Genomic DNA, 24,822 nt, shown 5'->3' with positions numbered 1-24,822 from the left:
CTGGCGGTGGTGTCAGAGAGGAGGATGCTGGCCAAACTACACGCCATCTTGGACAGTGTCTCCCACCCGCTCCATGACGTGCTGGTCAAGCAAAGGGCGCCTTCAGCGGAAGACTCATCCCCACAATGCACCACAGAGCGCCACAGGAAGTCATTCCTGCCTGTGGCCATCAGACTCTTTAACTCCTCCCTCTAAGTGTCAGTCTGTATGACCCTGGGTCACTAAACTGGACATTGATCATTAACATCTCTGCAATACTTGAAATATTGTGCAATATTCTCTGTTTTCAGTTTAATATTCCCTATTTATTGATATTTATTAATACTTATATTACTGCTGTGCAATATCCACCATCTAATAATCATCTTAATAAGCTACACTTAACTTGACAGCACTCATTATTGCACTATTTATTACTTATATTATTAGATTGTATTGTACCATAGAATACTTATCAACCTCTAAATCCAATTTGTACTTTACACTTATTTTAGCTTTTATACTTTATTTTACTATTTAGATTTATTTTATTTTTTTTGCTCATTTATATATTCCATCCAGTTTTTAAGTTCCCATTTTTGTTTCTTTGCAGTAAAAAAACATTTGCTAACTTTTTGAAACGCCTCTAGTGGCATTAATGTGAAAGCGCGTGGAGACACTGTCTCTTTAAGAGCTGGTGTTATTGCGCAAGATTTTATCCCGCCAAAAAGTAGCTTATTGAAACTCCCGCGGACCCCGCAGCCAATGAGATCCGCCATTGGCCGCGGGAAAATTAGCAGGGCGGGGGAGGAGCCTTTCTCTCAATGGGAGGAGCACGAGAGAACTCACACACTTACCAGCACGCGGACTGCACCTTCAAACCAGGTAAAACAAAATCTAACATTTATAACTGAAATGTTTTGGTGGATTTTAACAAATTTAAAGTACATATTATTGAACAGGATGCTGCAGCTGGTTTAAGTGTTTATTATAAAGATTGATTGGTGCAGTTTTATGTAAGGTTGTTACAAAGGAGGGCTCGTGCAGTTAACTTTATGCGGGAATTTGGGGATTTTAATATGTGCAGTAAATGTGACGTGGTGACAAAATGCTCCAAACCAGCAATGTTGTTTTAAACTCAGGAGCTAAGTGTTGAAATGAGTAACCGGTGCTCTTTATCATTTCGTTGCATTGCAGTTTCTCACGTCACATATTTTTGGGGAAACTTTATTTTGGCTTTGTCTTTATATTGCATTGATAGGCAACATTTTACAGCGAGCAACCGCTTAATTGGATTGACAACAAAATCCTCATAGCCCACTTCTTCTGAATGTTAAATGTTGACCAAAGTACATAACAATTGCGATATTGCTAACTGACATCCTGATAGTTTAAAGTGTCTGGATCATAGTTCAAACTCCTGTGCAAAATACTCGATATTTAGCTCCGCAAAGCTCAATCTAATGTAGTTTAATACAACAGCCATGCAATAAGTCCTTCCTGCATTTTTAACTTTTGCTTATTGCATTATACAGGAGGAGTTTATTTAGCCTACCCTCACTGTTAAAAACACCTCTTCTGCAGGTAGGACTGTTGCATTAGACTGCATTAGTTTTAGCTATGTGGACCTAATAAACTAGAGTATATACTTTACATAGCATATACTATACCGCTATAAGTGGTCAAATAAATTAGCATATCTACCCTTTTTAGTAGAAGAGTAGAATAGAAGAAGAAGAAGAAGGGAAGAGAGAGAAAGAGTGCAAGCGCTGTCGACTGTACCATTCTGACATTACGTCGGGGTGTGTTGGTGAATTCACCACGCCAAATGCGATGTAATAATAAAATGTGTTAATAAACTAATAGATTGTATTGTTATGTGGCGAACAGAAAGTAAATTGAGTATGAATCTGTTTTTATGATCCTGTTTCAGCGACAACCATAGACCTTTACCAGCCGCCCGCCCCCCCTCCACCCCCACCGGGACTAGGGCATGACGTCCGGCTCCCCTTCCTCCATTATGATTGGCTAATATGGCGCGGGACTTCCGGTCACGTAATTGTGGCGCTCACGTCCAGTCGTGGTTCGGTAGCGGGAGTTTTTGAAGCCATTTAACATTAGCACGTCGCCGCGATGTTTTATCTCTTTTACTCTTAGTTTAATAATGAACATGACACTGGCGACTCTACCGAGTGTTTCGTCGGTTGCCAAGGGTAAGTTTAAACATCGACTCTGGTAAAACTGCTAAGTTTAAAACTGGTTTAAAACTATTTACGCCATTACTGTTTTAACACGGCGGCGTCGTCCATGTTAGAAAGCTAGCGTGACATTAGTGCTCATCAGTATGTTGTTATAAACCTAAACTGGGTACGGTTCCCTCTATTTATACTTTTAAAGGACTTTCTAAAACTTGAGTTTTGTTGTGTTTATTGTTATAGTTTGACAACAAAAACACACAAAATGGCGAATGCAGCGACCATAAATCATTACCACTCACTTTTTTTGTTTTTAAGCTTATGTGCGATATTGTTGAGATTGTGTCAGTGACACGTTGGGTCATCTCTTTCTTGAGCTTTTAGCTGTCCTGTTTTTTTCCTTACCTGTACCAAGGTGTTCACGTACAGTGTAATAATTGCGGTATAACATCACTAACCCATGTCACACACATGGCAAATATTGTCCATTTGTCTAATTGTATTACATTGGGACAGCTGTTTGTGTTGTTGTGTCCACCCTGTTGTGTGTCAAGTAAATTTAAAAAACAAAACATGTCTTCACAGTTTTATACTGATGAGGCGAGGATACCACACTAAACAATGATAAAATAATACTAATGTATGAAATTAACTGCTGCATTTTTAATGCAAGTTTGTCTTTTCGTTTCCTGCAGGATTCTTGAAAGCGTAGATAGATTTTTACACTTTTCCGTCACTTCAGCTCAGAATAACTTGAGGCGACTTTTGTAAAGACAGCTGGACAAAAAAAACTATGTCCTCGTCTATATGTCGTCTTTTTATTAGGGGGGGGGACTATCCACACACAATCGGCTCCCCGTGAAGTGTAAATGCAACTTTTGGGATGCAGATAGACCCAGGCATTAAAGGTTGGGTACGCGATTCTGGAGAAATCCAATACCATGACAAATACCATGATATAGAGTGAAAACAACAACACAGCGAGTGATGTAACTAACATTAGCTAGGTTTGTGGGTTAGCAAACTGTCCCTATAGTTGCTGCTGCGAAGCTAACAGCCAGAGAGGACGAGACGGTTTCCCAGAGCCAGCACAGCAGCTCCAGACAGCGACGCTCACAACTCTCCTGCTGCTATGGCTAACATCACGACAGCAGCACATCTATATGTCAGCTGAGTGTCCGTGGGCAAGTCGTTTAACGTGACCTGACGCACAAATCACGGCTGGATTAGTGCTGTGTGGCTCGGTCCGAGCCTCTTTGTTTATTTCCCATTTACAGAGCCGGGGCTGAGTACAAACACCGGGTTTGTTTTCAGCAAACACACACTGAACGGACAGCTAGCGGACCGCGAGGAGATATTCGCTGAATTTGACAGAAAGACGTGTATTGCGTGAATCGGATACCCCACCTTTTTAACTTTTCTTCTCATCTACGCTCCGCTTTTGCGGCAGATGCTTTTTTTTAACTTAAAGTGTATCACATATTCGTAATAGTTCATCATGAGTGTAAGTTTCTCCTCTCTCTAGTCTAGAGAGCTGAAACGACTGAAATGACAAGATTTCCAGCCTCACAAATGTGAGTTCTTGCTGGTTTTCTTTGTCTTCCATGGTAGTAAAATGAACATTTTTGGGTTTTAGACGGTTCATCGGTCAAAAGGGCAATTTGAGGACGCCACCTTGGGCTCTGGTAAACGGTGATGGACTATTTTCTGACAATAATTCAAGAAAATAAACCCTACTAGACTACTGAGCATGCTGAAAATGCCAAATGTATTTAAAAAGACACAACTGATGACTGTGTGTGGCCTTAACCTTTGAATATTTGGATATTATTACTAGAATTTCTACAGCTTCTTATACTACAGTTGTTGTTTTTATTGCTGCCACAATAACAACATTTCCTTGTCAGTATCACCGTTTCATCTTATATCGTATTAAGTACGTCACTCGTGATTCTGAGGTTGGACCCTTTGTGTGTTTTCAGTTCATAAAAGTTAACTAACATTTTGGTCGCCTAAAATACTGATACTAGCTCACACATTTACATTGGATAAAAAAGTACAGTTGCCGTGTTTATATACTCCTCACTTATTTGTATTTTTTTTTAACTGCAAGTCTACTTTTTTTTAAATTCATCTTATTTTACTTATTTGAACCTCATAAACTCACTCCACGCTCGTGTTGATCCAGTTTATTTATACTAGACGGTCAGTGGATTTGTGGCTTTTGAGAGGTGAATTATTTGGAGGAAACAGATAACAGCGCGGACACCAAAGAGCAACAAGAGCATGGCAGACTATCAGAACATGACAAGCGCACTGAATTTAAACATGCAAAACATTTTAAATGCCTAAGAGATGGCTGTTCTTCAGAGGCTTTCAAACTGTCTAAATGCAATGTTTGTTTCCCCAGGAGAGCCTCGCGCCATTTGCCCGACTCCAATAAAGGTAGTAGAAGGCGACGATGTTACTCTGCAGTGTCGACTGGATCCTCGGGACGACGTGTCTACTTTCGGAGTGGATTGGAAGAAAGGTTATGACAAGGATGTCGTCCACTCCTACCGACATCAACAGGACCAACATAACCTACAGATGGATCAATACAGAAACAGGACGCATCTCAACCACGAAGACCTGAGCAGAGGAGTCCTGACTCTGAGGATCTCCTCAGTGCGGCCGTCTGACAGCGGACTGTACAGAGGCTTTGTCTCAAAACTGATCATAGTCAGGTTCAATATTGAAGTCATTGTTGGTGAGCATCCTGCGTTTAATACTGTACACGTCAATTTAGGATGTTTTTATTCAAAATGTATATATCGTTGTTCCTTTTTAATAAGACCTTTTAATCATTTGAAACAGTGGGAAAAGACCAACAGAACGAGACAGAGAGAGATGACTCCAGCACAACTGGACCTCCAGAGGAAGAAGTGACCGAGCCGGACGATCGCGGTAAATGTCTTTTTGAATATTTCTCTAGAAAACTGAAGTTAAACTTTATCCTACATTCTCTCTACACGATGATACAAGATAATCTGACTGCAGACGTTGTGTGAGCAGTACACTGTAGACGAACTATCAGAAGGAATAACCGTATTGGAGAAACACTGCGTCACCTTTGAACCTGCACTTCTTCTGAACTCTGTCTGATTTTCCTTCAGATGCTGCAAAGATGGAGGCTGGCTGGAAAATTGTCCTTCCTGTTGTCGTTCCCGTTGTTGCTGCTGCTGCTCTTGTTGGTGGCGTTATTTTTATCCTGGTGAAACGTGGAAAGATCCGTAAGTTACAAACTTCTCCTCTACAGTATTTTATCATCAGTGGTGGAACAAAGCTAATAAGGACATTTACTCAAGCGCTGCACTGACTGACAATTGTGAGGTATTGGTACTTTACTTGAGTATTTCCATTTTATGCTCCTTTTTACTTCCACTCCACGACATCTCAGCTGCAAGTCATTGCGCTTTTCACTCCCATTAGTTATTTGGCAGCTACAGCTACTAGTAACTTTACAGATTAAGAGCTTTTTAATTAAGCTGTTAAATATCAAACCGGTGGTTCTCAACCTTTTTTTGTTTTGTGACCTCTTACGTAAAAGTCACTAGTTGCGGCTCCTCGTCATGTTTCAGATGTATATGAGTTGTAAGCAGCTCCCCTCTAAACTTTTAACATGGTTTCATTTGAAAAACTGTTTGAGGCCCAAATAGGTAAAATTATTCAATATTTCACAATAAAAACGTAAAGATTACAGAAAATGAAAACAGATTTGAGAATCAGAACTGTGTTTTTTCTTCTTTCCTCTCCGTTGAATCATCTCACGACCCCTCAGATTTATCTGGCGGCCCTTTTGGAGGGGTCCGACCCCCAGGTCGGGAACCACTGGACTAAACTACCGAACTGTATATAAAATACCGTATTGGCCCGAATATAAGATGACCCCCCCTTTTTCCAACCGCCGTTTCTGGAAGAAGACTTTGAACGTCGATACTTTTAACCCAAGTAGAAGAGAGCCCTCGTCCTTGAACCCTTTAGTCTAAAAGTGAAACATGAAATAATACCATTAAAGCAGAATAGCGGGCGACCGATATGGGTCTTTCAATGGCCGCTGCGGATATCTAGAGAGCAGGGCGGCCGATGTCCGATAAGTCGATATCTAAACAAAGATAAGTCGTGTGTAATTCTTTCATTCAATCTAATATACGTGCTTATCTCAGCCAGTAACCTGCTGTTTTTAGACAGAATTTTTTACTAATTAACAAAATATAAAAATGCATTGGGTTATGCTGTAGAGGTAAGAAGGTGACTGGTATTTAAGGGAGAGCAGGGTTCAGTCATTCAGCTGCATTGTAGCTATACTGTCTGTCCGTCACTGAAGCAGCTTGTCTGTCAGTCGCTCTCCTGTCCGGCTCTCGAAACCGTCAGAAACTCCTCTGACATTCAGCATTTTTAAAATCTTTTTGAGCTCCACCTCAGCTGTGACGGCAGTACTTCTCGAGATTTTCTTCATTGTTCGTTTTTGCAGTAGAGACGTCGCTTTTCTCTCGCCCCTGATTTTTATTTCCTTCCTGGCATTAAAACACGAGCCTTCAGAAACCCGGTTGAAACTGCAGGTTAAACTGGACCAACAGACTAACTCTACAAGACTCGCTATAAACTGAGGCGCTCGCTAGCTTAGCAACATTAATGCTACTAACAACTCGCAACTTCGCTCTAGGAGCCGGTTTAACTGTTTACTCCTCCAATGTAAAACAACCCAAACTTTTTTAAAAAGTAATTTCCAGGGGAAAAATAATCGCCTTATATTAGAGCCAACACGGTATTTAAAACTAGCTCCACCTGGAGCTGCTGCAACAGTAAAATGCTGTTTACACGTTGATGCATCAGTATTGATAATCTAATAATGTCAGATTTAATAAATCAGTCACAGGGGAGATTTTACTGCAGAGCAAGTACTTGTATTTTTGAAATTCAGCTGATAATACTTTTTACTTAAGTAGGATGTTTAATGCAGGACCTTTTTACTTGTATTGAAGAATTTTCACATTGTGGAATTACTACTTTTACTCACGTGAGTGCTTATTATCAACATTTGAAGCCGTGAACTGTGATCACTGTTGAGCAGATTTCTTTCGTTTAGTTTAAATCAACCATCAGGGTTCAGTTCTGCTAGTTTTATAATATTTTAAGGCACTTGTGGGCAGTAATTCAGTTTTATTGTTCACTGACCTTCAGGGCAATGTTACGTTATTTCTGAATAATCAAATCAAAACGGGGTTTTTTTTTTCAGTGGAGTAGAGGTCATGGCTTTGAACATCAATTTCATTATCTTGCATACATTTACCGTAATGTGGTGATCGTTTATATCAGAAACTATCATTGATGTTGTGATGAGATGTAATGATATCAACAATATCATCACATTGCCCGGTTCTACTGCTGTATGACTGTAGTGCGTCACAAACTGGTTTCCATGTTCTCACAGAGATTTGTAAGAAGAAGCTCAGAGGAGTGATGGAGCCAAACAACTTTGAAATGCAAAACCTGAGGACCAAAGCAGCGGAGGCGGGGGAAGACCCAGACGGCGCTGCAGAAAATGGCCTCGGAGCGGCGGGGATCGCACAGGAGCAGACGGACGCTCGCGTGCTTGTGGGACACGAAGACCCAGAGGGTTAGAGAGACGCGGTGGTTTTCAGAAAGTTTACAGTACTCTGGTCGGCAGGACAAACGTGGACTGCAGTACTAGGCTTATAGATTCATTTTACGAAAACACATTTACTCAGAATAAGAATCTGGTTAATTTTGGTCCAGAACCTTTTTTAAATCTCAAATCTTCCATCTCTTTTGTAAGTGATTAATAATTTATCTGAGTTCGTTACAATGGGCTCCAAATACGAGTTAGTTTTCATGAACATGTTTCTTCAAATATTTACAGGTGAGAAGTCATCTCGTGAAATATCTAGAATATATATATATATATATATATATATATATATATATATATATATATATATATATATATATATATATATAGATATAGATATATAGATATATATATTTTAGAAGATATATATATATATATATACGAATATATATATATATATATATATATATATATATATATATATATATATATATATATATATATATAGATAGATAAAAATGATAGATAGATATAATATCTGATCAAAATAGATATATAGAAGAAAATGTTTCAAATATATAGATATATATATATATATATATATTTAAAACAAACAAAGATATATATATTTAAAACAAACCTTCCTTCGAGCTCGGGTCCTCTACCAGAGGCCTGGGAGCTTGAGGGTTCTGCGCAGTATCTTTGCTGTTCCCAGTACTGCACTCTTCTGGACCGAGATGTCTGGTGGTCTTCCAGGGATCTGCTGTAGCCGCTCCTCCAGTTTGGGGGTCACTGCCCCGAGTGCTCCGATGACCACGGGCACCACTGTCGCCTTCACCTTCCAGGCCTTCTCCAGCTCTTCTCTGAGCCCCTGGTACTTCTCTAGTTTCTCATGTTCCTTTCTCCTGATGTTGATGTATGTATGAGACTTCAATGTGGAAACTTTAAGAAATCACAATACTGGAGTGAATTTGCTTGTTACCCATTAGGGACCAACAAGTATCAAACTATACGTACATTCTTTAACTTTTTTTTGGAAGAGGCTGAGAAAAGTATATTCTTGATTTTTAAAAGTACCTCTGTTGCCAGAAAATATCTTGGGCATTAATTTACTAATAAAGATATATTTGGCCGTCCTGCACGTCACCTGCTTTGGTGACAAAGACGTGGAAACAGCCAAATCCACCAAAACTAACCTCATGGCCTCGACAGCAGAACGCATTTTGGAAAAATGAACCTTTTTACAATCAGATCACACCAAAAAATGGCTCCGTAAAATAGCATTATGTTATTTAATATTATTCCAACCGTCTCCCACCCTGTTTTGTGTTATTGTAGTGTTTCTTCGATATTTTCTGTTCTGTTATTTATTAAATTTAACTACTTACAACTCAACAATAAGTATTGCCCGATTGCCCAGGGAAGAATTAAACACATGTAGATTACTGGAGTTGACGACAACTACTCTCATTACTGTAAGTAAGTGCAATAAAACCTCCTCGAGTAAAAAGCAATACACCTGTTCATCAAGCTTAAACGTGTGAACGTGTAGAAAGCGACATTTTAATCTGCTCCGCCTGCAGTCTCTTGTTTTACACAACCGCAGCGAGCTAGCTCGGCTAAGAGCTAGCTGTTTAGCTTAGTTTGCCACGAATCTCACAATTTGGCACATTGTTGTAAACTCAGCTGAGACAAACCAGCCCCTCCTCCCATCACTCGGTGTCTTAAATATGAATATTCAAGAATATGATTTATTTTTAGATTTCTTTCCAGATATTATTGAATGTATGCTGCAACGTTGCTGTTGCTGCTTTATAAATTTTGTTATATTTTAAATTTTCGATTCTGATCCTGTTCTGAATTAATTTTAGTTAAATAATAGATTTCTTTTTTAAAGCAATTATTTAGTAATGAAGGGGGGGGGGGGGGTCGTACCATTTTCAATATGCAATAATGTTTGTTGCTTTGCATCTATGACGCGCTGTGTCCTTGTTCTGTTTCATTTACTTTATAAAGATTAAACATGACAGTTAACTTTACTTTTTGTTGTTGTTTGATGAGCGATAATAAATTAAACTTTGTATAGGGGCAAGTAAAAAACCCAACAAAACCTTGTCGTTGAACCCTGATTTATACTAAAAGGTATAAAAATGTATAAAAGGATATAAAAATGTGAAGTAAACACTTGTATGGAAGATGAGGAAGGAAACATTGCAATAAAGTAATAATAAAAAAAAATCTTCCATCAGAGCAATCGGTCAATAAATTACAATCAATAGCCAACAATTATTCTTCAGTGACACGTGCAGAATAATGACTTATTATTATTTATTAATAATAAGAAAGACGTACATGTTTTCAGTGGCCTTTGGTTTCTCTTAGTGGTTTTAGTATTGTAAGCTTTTTATTAATTGATCTTTCAAGTTTTATTCTGTTTGTTTTTACTGTTTGTAATTTCATTTATTGTTGTATTTGTGTCTTTCTTGCTAATGTTGTTGTACCCTTCACTTTGTACAGCACTTTGATTAGACCAGACTAATATATGATTAATAAATTCAACTTTGTCAATTAAGTTTCGTCTTATGTTATTAAAGAAACTCCGTGTCAATAATGTGAAACGATGTGGCGAGACTGTGACTTTAAAGCAGTGGTGGACAGTAACCAAGTACTGTACTTAAGTACACATTTGAGGTACTTTTAATGCCTCTTTCTTCTTCTACTCCACAACTCAGAGGGAAATATTGTACTTTTAACTTCACTACATTTATCTGACAGCTTCAGTTACTTTACAAATTAAGATGTTTACATTAAAAACAACACATGAAGCGTTTTATAAAATGTTTTGTTATAAATTGAACTACCAAACAGTTTATACAAGTACAGCTAAAACGATCAGTCGATTAACTAACTGATCAGTCAATTGACAGAAAATAAATTGGCAACTATTTTGTTAATCATAATTTTTTTTGTGTAAAAACATTTCCTGGTTGCAGCTTCTCTGACGTGAAGATTTGCTGCTTTTCCTTTGAATGATTGTCATGTTTTGTTAATAACGTCGAGCTTTGGACTGTTGGTCGGACACGACAAACCAAACAATCAATCGATTAATGGAGAAAATAATCATCAGCTGCAGTCTGATACAAACCAAAATCGTGCTTTTACATTAATGCACGAGGAATAATAATCTAATGATATAATATATAATTTTATAACAGTCACAGGGGACATTTTACTGCTTTTATTTTTAATACTTTAAGTACATTTTCCTGATTATACATACATACTTTTACTTAAGTAATATTTTCAATGCAGAACTTTCACTTGTAACAGAGTATTTTTTTTACAGTGTGGTATCTGTACTCTTATTTAAGGATCTGCATACTTCCTCCTGCGCTGCTTTAAAGGCTGAAGAACAACAACAACAACTGTTTCTGGTGTGGTTGATTTTATTTAAATAAAGTTGGATACAAAAAAAAAATCTACCCCGCCAAAACACACCATTGGCCCGTTGCCTCAGCCAATGAGAGTTCCAGAATTCCGAAAGGCGCGAAATTCCTCTGACGATAGGAGCTAAAATCCTCAAATACTCGAAATGTGTTAGTGATATTGTTCCTCAGTCTTGTAGAAAACCTGTTGTGTTGTTGCAACACAATTTGAATGAACATCGTGGTGATTATTTGGGTCGAGAGAGAGTCTTTAAAGTAGCTTTGACACATTTATTTAGGTGAGACAGCCGGAAGTGACGTATGGCTGTGCCTCCTCTTGGGGCTGTGTTATGACGCTTTCACGGCCGGCGTGCAGACACACCACAGCTAAGAAACAGCATTTTAAAACCTTACGAGTGGCTGGGATCACAATAAAAAAAGTACTTCGCAATGATAGCGACGTGTGCGCTTGTAACGTGGTATTACGTAAACGCTTTCACAGCGTTTGCTGAAGCCGGTAAGTTGCGTTAGCTAACGCTAGCGTAATGCTAGCGTTTAAAGCTATGTCCTGAAGTTGTCAGCGTTAGCATCTTTTTTTTTTTTTTTTAGGTTTGTATCATCGGTATGTTGTTGTTGTTAGCTAATGCGGACTGTTTTATAGCATTGTTGAAAACTGTTAGCTAATGCGGACTGGTTTATAGCATTGTTGAAAACTTTTAACCTTATACTGACAACTTGAGCTAGCGATAGCATTGCTATCTAAGCTAGTTAGCTAACGTAGCATTAAAGGGACAGTTCACCAAAATAAAAACTTGATATTGTTTCTCTTTACCTGTAGAGCTGTTTATCCATCTAGACTGAGAGGTGGTTGGATGTCAACAGCTGTGAAAGTTGCGAGAGGTTGTCCCGAGATAGATTAGTTGATTTCATGTCAATATATTAAGAAATTATTAAGATATTGAAATTACAACCTTGAAGGTTGAACCTACACTTTTTTTTTCACAGCTTTAGTTAGTGAAAAGGCCCTTAACACCACGATGCATGGCAGGTGGTTTAATGTCAATAAATTAAATAAATGAGCAAGATATTGGAATTACAACACTGAAATGTGCACAATTAAGGAAATAGGTCGTGGATAACAGGATATGCTGAGGTTTTTAATTCATTTTTTAACTTTTTTATTTACAAACTCACAGGTGTGAAATGTTTAAGGGCTGTCACTCTCTATAATGGCTGTGGTTTGAGATTTCTATGTTGAAAAACAGAAAAGTTATTGAAGATTGAAATGGGTCTTTTGCACTCTTATGACAGTCCCTAACTACGCCTGCAGAGTTGGACAGACATTCAGTCCTTTGCGCTCTCAACTGCGTCGTCATATTTGGTGATTTTAAATATGTGACACAACTGCCTAAATTAGCTTTCCAACATATCCCAAAAACCGGGAGAAATGGAGGCTTTGACACAGAGCTATTGAAGGTAACAGCTGCTAAAACTGAAGAACGCCATACACATTGAACTAACTTGTGACAAAAGGTCAGAAGGCGTTTTGGGACAGAAACAAAGCCAGGCGTTTTGAACGAAGGTGGGGTAATGAGTTGTGTATAGCATTTTATAAATTTTCTGTGATTTATTTCAACATTATCATATATACTCCTTACCTACACAGGAGGGGGTACAGATGGATAGGCTGACTACATAGTCCCTAAATACCTAGAGGTCCAGGGAAAAGACTCAGGAACGCACTGTAGGCCTGTAGCCTACATATGTGTTGTAAAGTAGGCCTGCTTACAGTCCAGGGTACAGCTTTGTACTGACAGGGGACTTCAGCAGCCTGAGGTGCAGGTTTATGTGAATGGACACTGGTATACAGAGTGCTGTTCATTGTTAATGAGTACAGGAAGCAGAAAAGCTTGTTTATGATGAGGATTTTACAGTAAATACAGCTGATGTGAAAACCAGGAGTGTTCATTTAACAAACAAGGGCGTTGTAGAAGATGACTGTCATGTCACAGTTTAGCTGTCACGTACAGTAAAGGACACAAACACTACAGCCGTCGAAAAACTTTGAGTCGTTGCACTATATCGAGATTTATGATACAAAAGGCTCTCAAACTCAGCACATCTCTTCTAACAGTAAACTAACGTGAAACCATTTAAACGTAAGGTTTTCTTGTGAAAAGAGATGCTCAGTATAGTTAGTAAAAATAAATATATACTGTACATAGTAGCAGAAGCTATGCAATGTTGATTAAACAGTCCAGTGGAGATACTGCTTAATTTTGGTAACCTTAACTTGTTGTAGGCATTTAACCTCTCTGGGCACAGGCAGAGCAAAGCGCACGCCCTTTGTCTGACTACTAAAAGATATTTTCTGAGTACCGAGAACATTTTTGTCAACAGACCAGGACAAAGAGAGATGATTCCAGCACAACTAGACCGCTGGGTGAGCCGGACAGTCCTGGTAAATTGCCTCGAGCTGATCTGTTAACAGAAATGTAGTTGTTTTTCACTGGTTATTTCTTTATCTTTTTGAGTAACAGTGAAATACAATAATGACACTGTAAATTGGGAAGAAGTATGTTGCGGCCGTGATCTAAAGCGATACCAAAAAGATTGACGTTCAACGGTTCTGAGATTTTAAATGAGTTCAGTGTGGCGAGCTGCAGATGTGCGACAAGCTCGCTAGGCACGCCAAACCTTGCCAGCTGATCAGTTTATCCAGCGTAGGAGGACTGTCCTCTCCGGAAAGGGTCGAGGTGGAGCAGCACGTTTACATTTTAGGAATAGTTGCACCGCTGAATTGAACAGCAGCGACTGATCAGAGGTGTTGCGTAAAGGTGATGTTTGTTTGTTTCCCCAGGAGAGCCTCGCGCCATTTGCCCGACTTCAGTAAAGGTAGTAGAAGGCGACGATGTTACTCTTCAGTGGCGACTGGATCCTCCGGTCGACGTGTCCGCTTACACGGTGGATTGGAAGAAAGACCAGGGTTTCGTCCACGCTTACCGACATCAACAGGACCAACATAACCTACAGATGGATCAATACAGAAACAGGACGCATCTCAACCATGAAGACCTGAGCATAGGAGTCCCGACTCTGAGGATCTCCTCAGTGCGGCCGTCTGACAGCGGACTGTACAGATGCTTTGTCTCAAGACTGAGGGCCGGTTGTGTTATTGACGTCATTGTTGGTGAGCATCCTGCATTTAATACAGTTTCCTTCAGACACTGTAAAGGTTTGTCAGAATTAGGGGAATCCCAGTCATGGTTTTGGCCCATAATAGTCCTTAATACTGGGTCTGATCTGATACTGAATTCATCCAGAAAGACTTTCTTGTGAAAAGACATGCTCACTATAGGTTGTAAAGATAAATATACACATAGCAGCATTTAACCTCTTTGGGCACAGGCAGAGTAAGTAGTGTCTGACTACTAAAAGATATATTAGTCTGTTTTCTCAGTACTGAGAACATTTTTGTCCTTTTTTTTTGTTTGTGTTTTAAACAGTAACAGGTGATTCCAGCACAACTAGACCACTGGATGAGCCGGACGATCCTGGTAAATTACTTGAAATGCATGTTTGTTTCTTTATCTTTGAGTACAAGAAGGTTTTTGTAGAAATGTGCAGCTTAACGGTAAAATGAGCAGGATTTGTCGGTGGCTATTTTGTTAATAAACCATTCAAAGTTGGCCCCGGCTCAACGAGAGCGAGCGGTGGTCGAGCGAGCTAGAGAGTGAATGAAGAGAGGCAGCGGCGTTGGCGAGAAACGAAGCAGTGAATCGGAGAAATAAAACATTTTCTGATTTGTTTCACAGCGGCTTCGTTTTAAAGCCTCAAAATAAACACGCCCCCACACCTCTGCACCACCCTGCGGGAAGGAGCCAGCTTCAGCCCCGCCCCCCTCGGTCAAACAGACGCACAGCGTCTGCGGCTTTTTATACGTCCATGACGCAGACCGAGAGCAGAGAGACGGACACAGCGATGTAACCTGCTCGCTACGTTTTTATAGAGTCCGGACCTCACAGCCTGCGCGCTGCTGTTGGCTGGAGGCTACACACCACTGCCCAAAGGTTGACGCCCAGAAACAACCCGAACACAACAAAATAACAAGAACATACAGGCAGAGGGCAGCGTCTCTACGGGCTAGAGAACTAATAGCCATAATGTCGTCGCAGCTTATATATAAAACAACTGGCAGCACGGGTTAAAAGCACGGAAGCCACACGTGTAACGTCAGCATGAAAAATTAAAAAAGTAAACTCTGAGCACCTTTTTTTGTTTGTTTTTTTTTTTTGTACAATTTTTAAAAGCGTAACAACAAGATGTAGTTTCCATCCAAAGCCGTCAGTCTGCAGCTTTCACACAGCAAACGCCGTATATTTGATATGTGTCGCTATTGTTTATTCCATCATTTACTAACAAGATGAAGCGGCTGACCACCTTAGCTAAAAGATTTACTGAACATAAATGAAGAAGACTCAATCAACCTGCGCATCAAGCCACATTTTCCCACTTTTGAAGAGATAAAAAAAACAGTTTTTGGGGTGGAGGCAGATCTATATATGTAGGTAGGCTCTCCAAATAACGTCTCCGAGGTTTAGAGGTTAGGACCGTGAAACGCAACGTCCCTGGTTCGAGTTGTTTCATCTCTCTGCTACTGTCTGTTTTATAAAAGCGCAAAAATGCCTGAAAAATACTTTAAAAATGTTCCCAGCTACAGCTGATCTTGACTTCTGTATGTTTCCCTAATCCAAAGAGTTATAAGATTTATTCTTTGCTTTAGTTTATCATCAGAATACTTCTTATGTTTGTTTCTTATTTCCAGAGTTAATAATATCTAATAGGGCTGCACAATTAATCGACATATATTATCGAAATCGCCAAGTGCAACATCCAAATCCAAATTTTTGATGAAGGTGAAGTGTGTGAAGTGCTGCGAGACTACAAATCTTGTTCTCCAGATGTAAGAAAACGTGTTTGTTTGGTACAAGACCCCAACAAATGTCACGTCGTCGTGATTTTAATAGTTTTGGGGTTTTTTTTCAGTGAAATCGTGATTCTCACTAATCGTGAATCATATCGCAATTTGATTTTATCGCAGTTGTCGTGTAAGTTTTTTTATTTTTACCGTATCGTGCAGCCCTACTTTCTACCGGTGTGTGTTTATAAGTGTGAGAGCTGACCTGTAGTGACCCCCCCCCCCCTCTGTCTCTCCTTCTGCCCTCAGCCATGATGAGAGGAGCTCCTCCAGCACCGCCGGTGGGGAGGTGAACAACTGACCTCAGCTCAGGACTTGAACTCTCAGTCAGCCGATTCGATGGACGGTCGGAGGGTGGTGGTGGTGGTGGGAGGAGGAGAGGGGGGGGAGGGGATGGGGGGTTGGTGAAGAAGCACTCAAATCACAAACACACTACAACACAAACACACTAACACTATAAACCACCTGCTGGAAGCACAGCGGCACCACGACAGGTTTGACGCTGCTCGCCGGTCACCTTCTGTCTCTGCACGAGAGAACAAAAACCACTCGGAGGCGAGAAGCAGACTCGACCCTTCTGGCTGCGACCACCTCGACTTCTCCTCTGCCGACGGGACGCAGAGGCTCCAGTCTGACGCATCAGGACCAAACTCCGAACACTTCCAAATCTGTGCGTTCCATCTTTTTTTTTTTTTTTATATATATATAAATGCAGATTCATGATAATAATAATAATAATAATAATAATGGTGATTTTCATAATTATTCTGAATAACATCTTTTTATTTGGTTTAACTTTATTATTTTGGTGTCAGCATTAATTTGTGGGGACAATTTCAACACTACGAACGGAAACTGTCTTTTTGAAATGATGTTTTCAGCAGGTGAATTTACACTTCCCACAAAACTGATAATGCCATGAATGTGGGGTTGATTGACTGTTATATATATATATATAATGTTTAATTTTTTTTTTTTTTTTTTTGGGGGGGTTGTTATATTTTGTCTTTAAATAGCCATTCCAGCAGTGCCAGGTGAGGGTGCGTTTGAATCTAATCTGTGTCTGTGTGCCAAAAGCGGAGTGGAGTCAAATGAAGTGCACAGAGGACAGTTTCCATACATGTTATAAATATAACTGACATGTTTTAATTTCTCTTTTCGATCTTTTGGACAAAATGCATTACTGGAAAACTTGCCAAGTTATGACAGAAGCCTCGCCCGGTCGATTACTTTTACATCTGGAGAGCGACTATTTCCTGGGGGTTGTACCCCCCTACTTTCCTTTATTTGGGGGGTGTTTATATTTCCGTCTTCAGGCGATTTGTTGCACGGCAGCTTATCTGCTAAACCGAGACACTGTGCATGACGCTTATTAAGGCACTTCCGCTAACAGAAGACCCCGACACCAGGATTGCATTCACGTTGATGTGACAAAAACCTAGAAACACTAAGAGGGTTTATCGTAAAATGTTTCCCCCCCCCCCTTTTGTTGTGTCACATCCAGCATCTTTCTCCAAACGCACTGCGGCTCCACGGCGGAGGCCAACACTAAATTATTATTAGTTTACTGGACCAAGTAAAGATGATTTGGCTGCAGGTTTGCAGTGCAGAGTTTTGGAGGTGTTTTTTTTTAATATATATAAGGGATCATTTATCAACTTTCTGTGCAGGGAAGTCAGTCTAAAAGCTCAACTCTGTTCTGAACCCATCATTGTACTTTTGCTGCTGTTGGCCCCTTTTTTAATTATTATTATTTTTTAATAGAGGGGACTGTGCGGCCAGAGAAAGACGACATGTTGTTTAATTGCTATGCAAGGAGCAGTTTGTACAGATTTGTAGTTGGTAGCAGCTAACCAAAAGACAAAAGGAACACTTAAGTGCCAGAGAACTGTTTTAAGCAGATGGAGGTTATTTACTTTTTCTTTTAAGCTTGACTTTAAAACACTAATTACATGACAGTCAAACTAAGATGAACAAAAAAAACGCTTGTTCAGGTCAGATTCTTCATTCTCAGTGATGCAGCGCCACCTGCTGGACCTTGCCTTACGCAAATCTGTTGTCACTCTCATCGGTACCAGTGCTTTTATGTTTTGTTTTTGACGTGGGGAGATGATGACAACAAGGTAAATAAAGAAACGAGTTTATTTTGGGGGGGGGGAAAATGCAATAAATATTGTATATTTACACACAAGGAATATGGTAATCATAGTTATTGATCTATTTTTATGTTGTAAAAAGCTTGTAATATAGGAAAGAGAAATGATTATAACTGCTCCAGTCTTTGGTCTGATGGAGATGGAGCACCTCTCTGGATGTTTGGCCATAGCGGTGAATGAGCTGAATGGATGTGTGTGAGGGTTTTTTTGTTTTTTTTTTTTTTTTGCCAACGAGCCAACATTTTTGGGATCCTGTTTCTAAAGAACCGGGTACTGTAGTGAACGGTGCGTCCGAGCGACGGCAACAAATGGAACTACGCTTCCTGTCCTGGATGAACGCTCACCTTGTCACACAGGTGACCCCGAAACACCTTGTTCTCACCTTTTATCCACTCAAGAGCAAAAAAAAAAAACAAAAAAAAAAACAAACTCTGTGGTCATTTCATGTTAATCAACCATGTTTTTATCATTTGAAATAATTTTCAAATAAATGTGGGGGTGAAAAAGGGTACCTGTTTTCTCTTCCTGCTCTATTTCTGTGTTTTTAATGAGTCTGTTTCACGTTTAAATTCTTTACTGGAGTAAAAGTTTACTTGTCTGCTGCTCTAAATAATGGTCATTTGTTAACGTACGTGTTACTGTTGATAAAGTAGTTGCAGTTTAGTGATTTTTTTTGTGTAAAATCTGACAAACCGGTAACTACAGCTGTCAGATAAAGTTACTCTGAAATAGAGCTGCGATGATTAATCGATTTAGTTGTCAACTGTTAAATTAATCGCCACCTGTCTTGATGATTGATTAATCGCCTTTCGGTCTTTTTTCTAAAGGGGGAAAAAAGTTAAAATTCTCTGATTTCAGCTTCTCAAATGTGAATATTTTTGGGGTTTCTTTGCTCCTCTGTGACAGTAAACTGAATATCTTTGGGTTGTGGACAAAACGAGACATTTGAGGACGTCGCCTCGGGCTTTGGGAATCACTGATTGCCATTTTTCACCATTTTCTGGACCAAACAACTAATCGATTAATAGAGAAAATGACAGATTAATCGATAATGAAAAAAATAATCGTTAGTTGCGACTCTGCGATGTTGGAAATTGGTCTCAAATTACAAATATCAAGTCTGAAAATTGTTCTCATAAACGATACTTTTAAATCTTGGTCATTAAAACAGTTCCTACATGAAGCTGCTCACAACAAATCTGTGGATTATCTTGAGTAACCGGGTCGTGATTTCTGGAAAGAGACGTCGCTGCCATATTGTCCCATCATATTAAATAAATGCAGATATCTCCAAAACTCGGCAACTGACCCCAAAACTATCTAGATGGATAGACAGCTCTACAGCTGAGAGGGGAAAATATGTATTTTTGATTTTGGGGTGAACTGCCCCTTTAAAGTGACAAGTCCACCATTATAGCTTTTTTATTTTTTATTTTTGCATTGATCCGTAAGGCCGGTGACACTGTGGGGGTGGAGCTGGACTCTCTGGCGGTGGTGTCAGAGAGGAGGATGCTGGCCAAACTACACGCCATCTTGGACAGTGTCTCCCACCCGCTCCATGACGTGCTGGTCAAGCAAAGGAGCGCCTTCAGCGGAAGACTCATCCCCCCACAATGCACCACAGAGCGCCACAGGAAGTCATTCCTGCCTGTGGCCATCAGACTCTTTAACTCCTCCCTCTAAGTGTCAGTCTGTATGACCCTGGGTCACTAAACTGGACATTGATCATTAACATCTCTGCAATACTTGAAATATTGTGCAATATTCTCTGTTTTCAGTTTAATATTCCCTATTTATTGATATTTATTAATACTTATATTACTGCTGTGCAATATCCACCATCTAATAATCATCTTAATAAGCTACACTTAACTTGACAGCACTCATTATTGCACTATTTATTACTTATATTATTAGATTGTATTGTACCATAGAATACTTATCAACCTCTAAATCCAATTTGTACTTTACACTTATTTTAGCTTTTATACTTTATTTTACTATTTAGATTTATTTTATTTTTTTTGCTCATTTATATATTCCATCCAGTTTTTTAAGTTCCCATTTTTGTTTCCTTCGCAGTAAAAAAAACATTTGCTAACTTTTTGAAACGCCTCTAGTGGCATTAATGTGAAAGCGCGTGGAGACACTGTCTCTTTAAGAGCTGGTGTTATTGCGCAAGATTTTATCCCGCCAAAAAAGTAGCTTATTGAAACTCCCGCGGACCCCGCAGCCAATGAGATCCGCCATTGGCCGCGGGAAAATTAGCAGGGCGGGGGGGGGAGGAGCCTTTCTCTCAATGGGAGGAGCACGAGAGAACTCACACACTTACCAGCACGCGGACTGCACCTTCAAACCAGGTAAAACAAAATCTAACATTTATAACTGAAATGTTTTGGTGGATTTTAACAAATTTAAAGTACATATTATTGAACAGGATGCTGCAGCTGGTTTAAGTGTTTATTATAAAGATTGATTGGTGCAGTTTTATGTAAGGTTGTTACAAAGGAGGGCTCGTGCAGTTAACTTTATGCGGGAATTTGGGGATTTTAATATGTGCAGTAAATGTGACGTGGTGACAAAATGCTCCAAACCAGCAATGTTGTTTTAAACTCAGGAGCTAAGTGTTGAAATGAGTAACCGGTGCTCTTTATCATTTCGTTGCATTGCAGTTTCTCACGTCACATATTTTTTGGGGGGAAACTTTATTTTGGCTTTGTCTTTATATTGCATTGATAGGCAACATTTTACAGCGAGCAACCGCTTAATTGGATTGACAACAAAATCCTCATAGCCCACTTCTTCTGAATGTTAAATGTTGACCAAAGTACATAACAATTGCGATATTGCTAACTGACATCCTGATAGTTTAAAGTGTCTGGATCATAGTTCAAACTCCTGTGCAAAATACTCGATATTTAGCTCCGCAAAGCTCAATCTAATGTAGTTTAATACAACAGCCATGCAATAAGTCCTTCCTGCATTTTTAACTTTTGCTTATTGCATTATACAGGGAGGAGTTTATTTAGCCTACCCTCACTGTTAAAAACACCTCTTCTGCAGGTAGGACTGTTGCATTAGACTGCATTAGTTTTAGCTATGTGGACCTAATAAACTAGAGTATATACTTTACATAGCATATACTATACCGCTATAAGTGGTCAAATAAATTAGCATATCTACCCTTTTTTAGTAGAAGAGTAGAATAGAAGAAGAAGAAGAAGGGAAGAGAGAGAAAGAGTGCAAGCGCTGTCGACTGTACCATTCTGACATTACGTAGGGGTGTGTTGGTGAATTCACCACGCCAAATGCGATGTAATAATAAAATGTGTTAATAAACTAATAGATTGTATTGTTATGTGGCGAACAGAAAGTAAATTGAGTATGAATCTGTTTTTATGATCCTGTTTCAGCGACAACCATAGACCTTTACCAGCCGCCCGCCCCCCCCCCCCACCCCCACCGGGACTAGGGCATGACGTCCGGCTCCCCTTCCTCCATTATGATTGGCTAATATGGCGCGGGACTTCCGGTCACGTAATTGTGGCGCTCACGTCCAGTCGTGGTTCGGTAGCGGGAGTTTTTGAAGCCATTTAACATTAGCACGTCGCCGCGATGTTTTTATCTCTTTTTACTCTTAGTTTAATAATGAACATGACACTGGCGACTCTACCGAGTGTTTCGTCGGTTGCCAAGGGTAAGTTTAAACATCGACTCTGGTAAAACTGCTAAGTTTAAAACTGGTTTAAAACTATTTACGCCATTACTGTTTTAACACGGCGGCGTCGTCCATGTTAGAAAGCTAGCGTGACATTAGTGCTCATCAGTATGTTGTTATAAACCTAAACTGGGTACGGTTCCCTCTATTTATACTTTTAAAGGACTTTCTAAAACTTGAGTTTTGTTGTGTTTATTGTTATAGTTTGACAACAAAAACACACAAAATGGCGAATGCAGCGACCATAAATCATTACCACTCACTTTTTTGTTTTTAAGCTTATGTGCGATATTGTTGAGATTGTGTCAGTGACACGTTGGGTCATCTCTTTCTTGAGCTTTTAGCTGTCCTGTTTTTTTCCTTACCTGTACCAAGGTGTTCACGTACAGTGTAATAATTGCGGTATAACATCACTAACCCATGTCACACACATGGCAAATATTGTCCATTTGTCTAATTGTATTACATTGGGACAGCTGTTTGTGTTGTTGTGTCCACCCTGTTGTGTGTCAAGTAAATTTAAAAAACAAAACATGTCTTCACAGTTTTATACTGATGGGCGAGGATACCACACTAAACAATGATAAAATAATACTAATGTATGAAATTAACTGCTGCATTTTTAATGCAAGTTTGTCTTTTCGTTTCCTGCAGGATTCTTGAAAGCGTAGATAGATTTTTACACTTTTCCGTCACTTCAGCTCAGAATAACTTGAGGCGACTTTTGTAAAGACAGCTGGACAAAAAAAACTATGTCCTCGTCTATATGTCGTCTTTTTATTAGGGGACTATCCACACACAATCGGCTCCCGTGAAGTGTAAATGCAACTTTTGGGATGCAGATAGACCCAGGCATTAAAGGTTGGGTACGCGATTCTGGAGAAATCCAATACCATGACAAATACCATGATATAGAGTGAAAACAACGACACAGCGAGTGATGTAACTAACATTAGCTAGGTTTGTGGGTTAGCAAACTGTCCCTATAGTTGCTGCTGCGAAGCTAACAGCCAGAGAGGACGAGACGGTTTCCCAGAGCCAGCACAGCAGCTCCAGACAGCGACGCTCACAACTCTCCTGCTGCTATGGCTAACATCACAACAGCAGCACATCTATATGTCAGCTGAGTGTCCGTGGGCAAGTCGTTTAACGTGACCTGACGCACAAATCACGGCTGGATTAGTGCTGTGTGGCTCGGTCCGAGCCTCTTTGTTTATTTCCCATTTACAGAGCCGGGGCTGAGTACAAACACCGGGTTTGTTTTCAGCAAACACACACTGAACGGACAGCTAGCGGACCGAGAGGAGATATTCGCTGAATTTGACAAAAGGACGTGTATTGCGTGAATCGGATACCCCACCTTTTTAACTTCTTTTCTTCTCATCTACGCTCCGCTTTTGCGGCGGATGCTTTTTTTTTTAACTTAAAGTGTATCACATATTCGTAATAGTTCATCATGAGTGTAAGTTTCTCCTCTCTCTAGTCTAGAGAGCTGAAACGACTGAAATGACAAGATTTCCAGCCTCACAAATGTGAGTTCTTGCTGGTTTTCTTTGTCTTCCATGGTAGTAAAATGAACATTTTTGGGTTTTAGACGGTTCATCGGTCAAAAGGGCAATTTGAGGACGCCACCTTGGGCTCTGGTAAACTGTGATGGACTATTTTCTGACAAACAACTGATGACTGTGTGTGTGGCCTTAGCCTTTGAATATTTGGATATTATTACTAGAATTTCTACAGCTTCTTATACTACAGTTGTTGTTTTTATTGCTGCCACAATAACAACATTTCCTTGTCAGTATCACCGTTTCATCTTATATCGTATTAAGTACGTCACTCGTGATTCTGAGGTTGGACCCTTTGTGTGTTTTCAGTTCATAAAAGTTAACTAACATTTTGGTCGCCTAAAATACTGATACTAGCTCACACATTTACATTGGATAAAAAAGTACAGTTGCCGTGTTTATATACTTCTCACTTATTTGTGTTTTTTTTTAACTGCAAGTCTACTTTTTTTAAAAATTCATCTTATTTTACTTATTTGAACCTCATAAACTCACTCCACGCTCGTGTTGATCCAGTTTATTTATACTAGACGGTCAGTGGATTTGTGGCTTTTGCAGAAACCAGTTTGAGAGGTGAATTATTTGGAGGAAACAGATAACAGCGCGGACACCAAAGAGCAACAAGAGCATGGCAGACTATCAGAACATGACAAGCGCACTGAATTTAAACATGCAAAACATTTTAAATGCCTAAGAGATGGCTGTTCTTCAGAGGCTTTCAAACTGTCTAAATGCAATGTTTGTTTCCCCAGGAGAGCCTCGCGCCATTTGCCCGACTCCAATAAAGGTAGTAGAAGGCGACGATGTTACTCTGCAGTGTCGACTGGATCCTCGGGACGACGTGTCTACTTTCGGAGTGGATTGGAAGAAAGGTTATGACAAGGATGTCGTCCACTCCTACCGACATCAACAGGACCAACATAACCTACAGATGGATCAATACAGAAACAGGACGCATCTCAACCACGAAGACCTGAGCAGAGGAGTCCTGACTCTGAGGATCTCCTCAGTGCGGCCGTCTGACAGCGGACTGTACAGAGGCTTTGTCTCAAAACTGATCATAGTCAGGTTCAATATTGAAGTCATTGTTGGTGAGCATCCTGCGTTTAATACTGTACACGTCAATTTAGGATGTTTTTATTCAAAATGTATATATCGTTGTTCCTTTTTAATA

The 24,822-nt window shown here is 39.7% G+C and overlaps 2 protein-coding genes across 4 annotated transcripts in view; both read left to right on the top strand.

Moving 5' to 3' along the window:
- The first annotated feature begins 792 nt into the window (after window positions 1-792).
- Window positions 793-8,022, top strand: LOC122873163. Of its 2 annotated transcripts, none has more exons than XM_044189533.1 (5): window positions 793-864; window positions 4,585-4,923; window positions 5,031-5,120; window positions 5,330-5,446; window positions 7,648-8,021. In XM_044189533.1, the coding sequence occupies exons 1-5, from the start codon at window positions 804-806 to the stop codon at window positions 7,836-7,838; spliced, it is 798 nt and encodes a 265-aa protein (XP_044045468.1). In that variant the 5' UTR covers window positions 793-803; the 3' UTR covers window positions 7,839-8,021. The 2 variants fall into 2 exon arrangements, with proteins under 2 accessions (XP_044045468.1, XP_044045469.1); XM_044189534.1 differs by lacking the exon at window positions 793-864 and adding an exon at window positions 2,130-2,192 and having other exon boundaries at window positions 7,648-8,022.
- A 3,530-nt stretch (window positions 8,023-11,552) lies between these two features.
- Window positions 11,553-24,822, top strand: part of LOC122873160 (butyrophilin-like protein 2) — a 40,143-nt gene continuing 26,873 nt past the window's right edge. Inside the window, exons 1-4 of one of the 2 annotated variants that reach the window (XM_044189531.1) lie at window positions 11,554-11,748; window positions 14,092-14,421; window positions 14,738-14,788; window positions 24,401-24,739. In XM_044189531.1, coding sequence (XP_044045466.1) covers window positions 11,682-11,748; window positions 14,092-14,421; window positions 14,738-14,788; window positions 24,401-24,739 — 787 coding nt within the window. In that variant the 5' untranslated portion in view covers window positions 11,554-11,681. Of the gene's footprint in view, window positions 11,749-14,091; window positions 14,422-14,737; window positions 14,789-24,400; window positions 24,740-24,822 lie in introns of both variants that reach the window. The other variant, XM_044189530.1, reaches the window with a different exon arrangement.

Source organism: Siniperca chuatsi, linkage group LG3 (genome assembly GCF_020085105.1).
Source record: "Siniperca chuatsi isolate FFG_IHB_CAS linkage group LG3, ASM2008510v1, whole genome shotgun sequence".
NCBI lineage: Eukaryota > Metazoa > Chordata > Actinopteri > Centrarchiformes > Sinipercidae > Siniperca > Siniperca chuatsi.
This window is presented reverse-complemented; position numbering and strand designations above follow the sequence as displayed.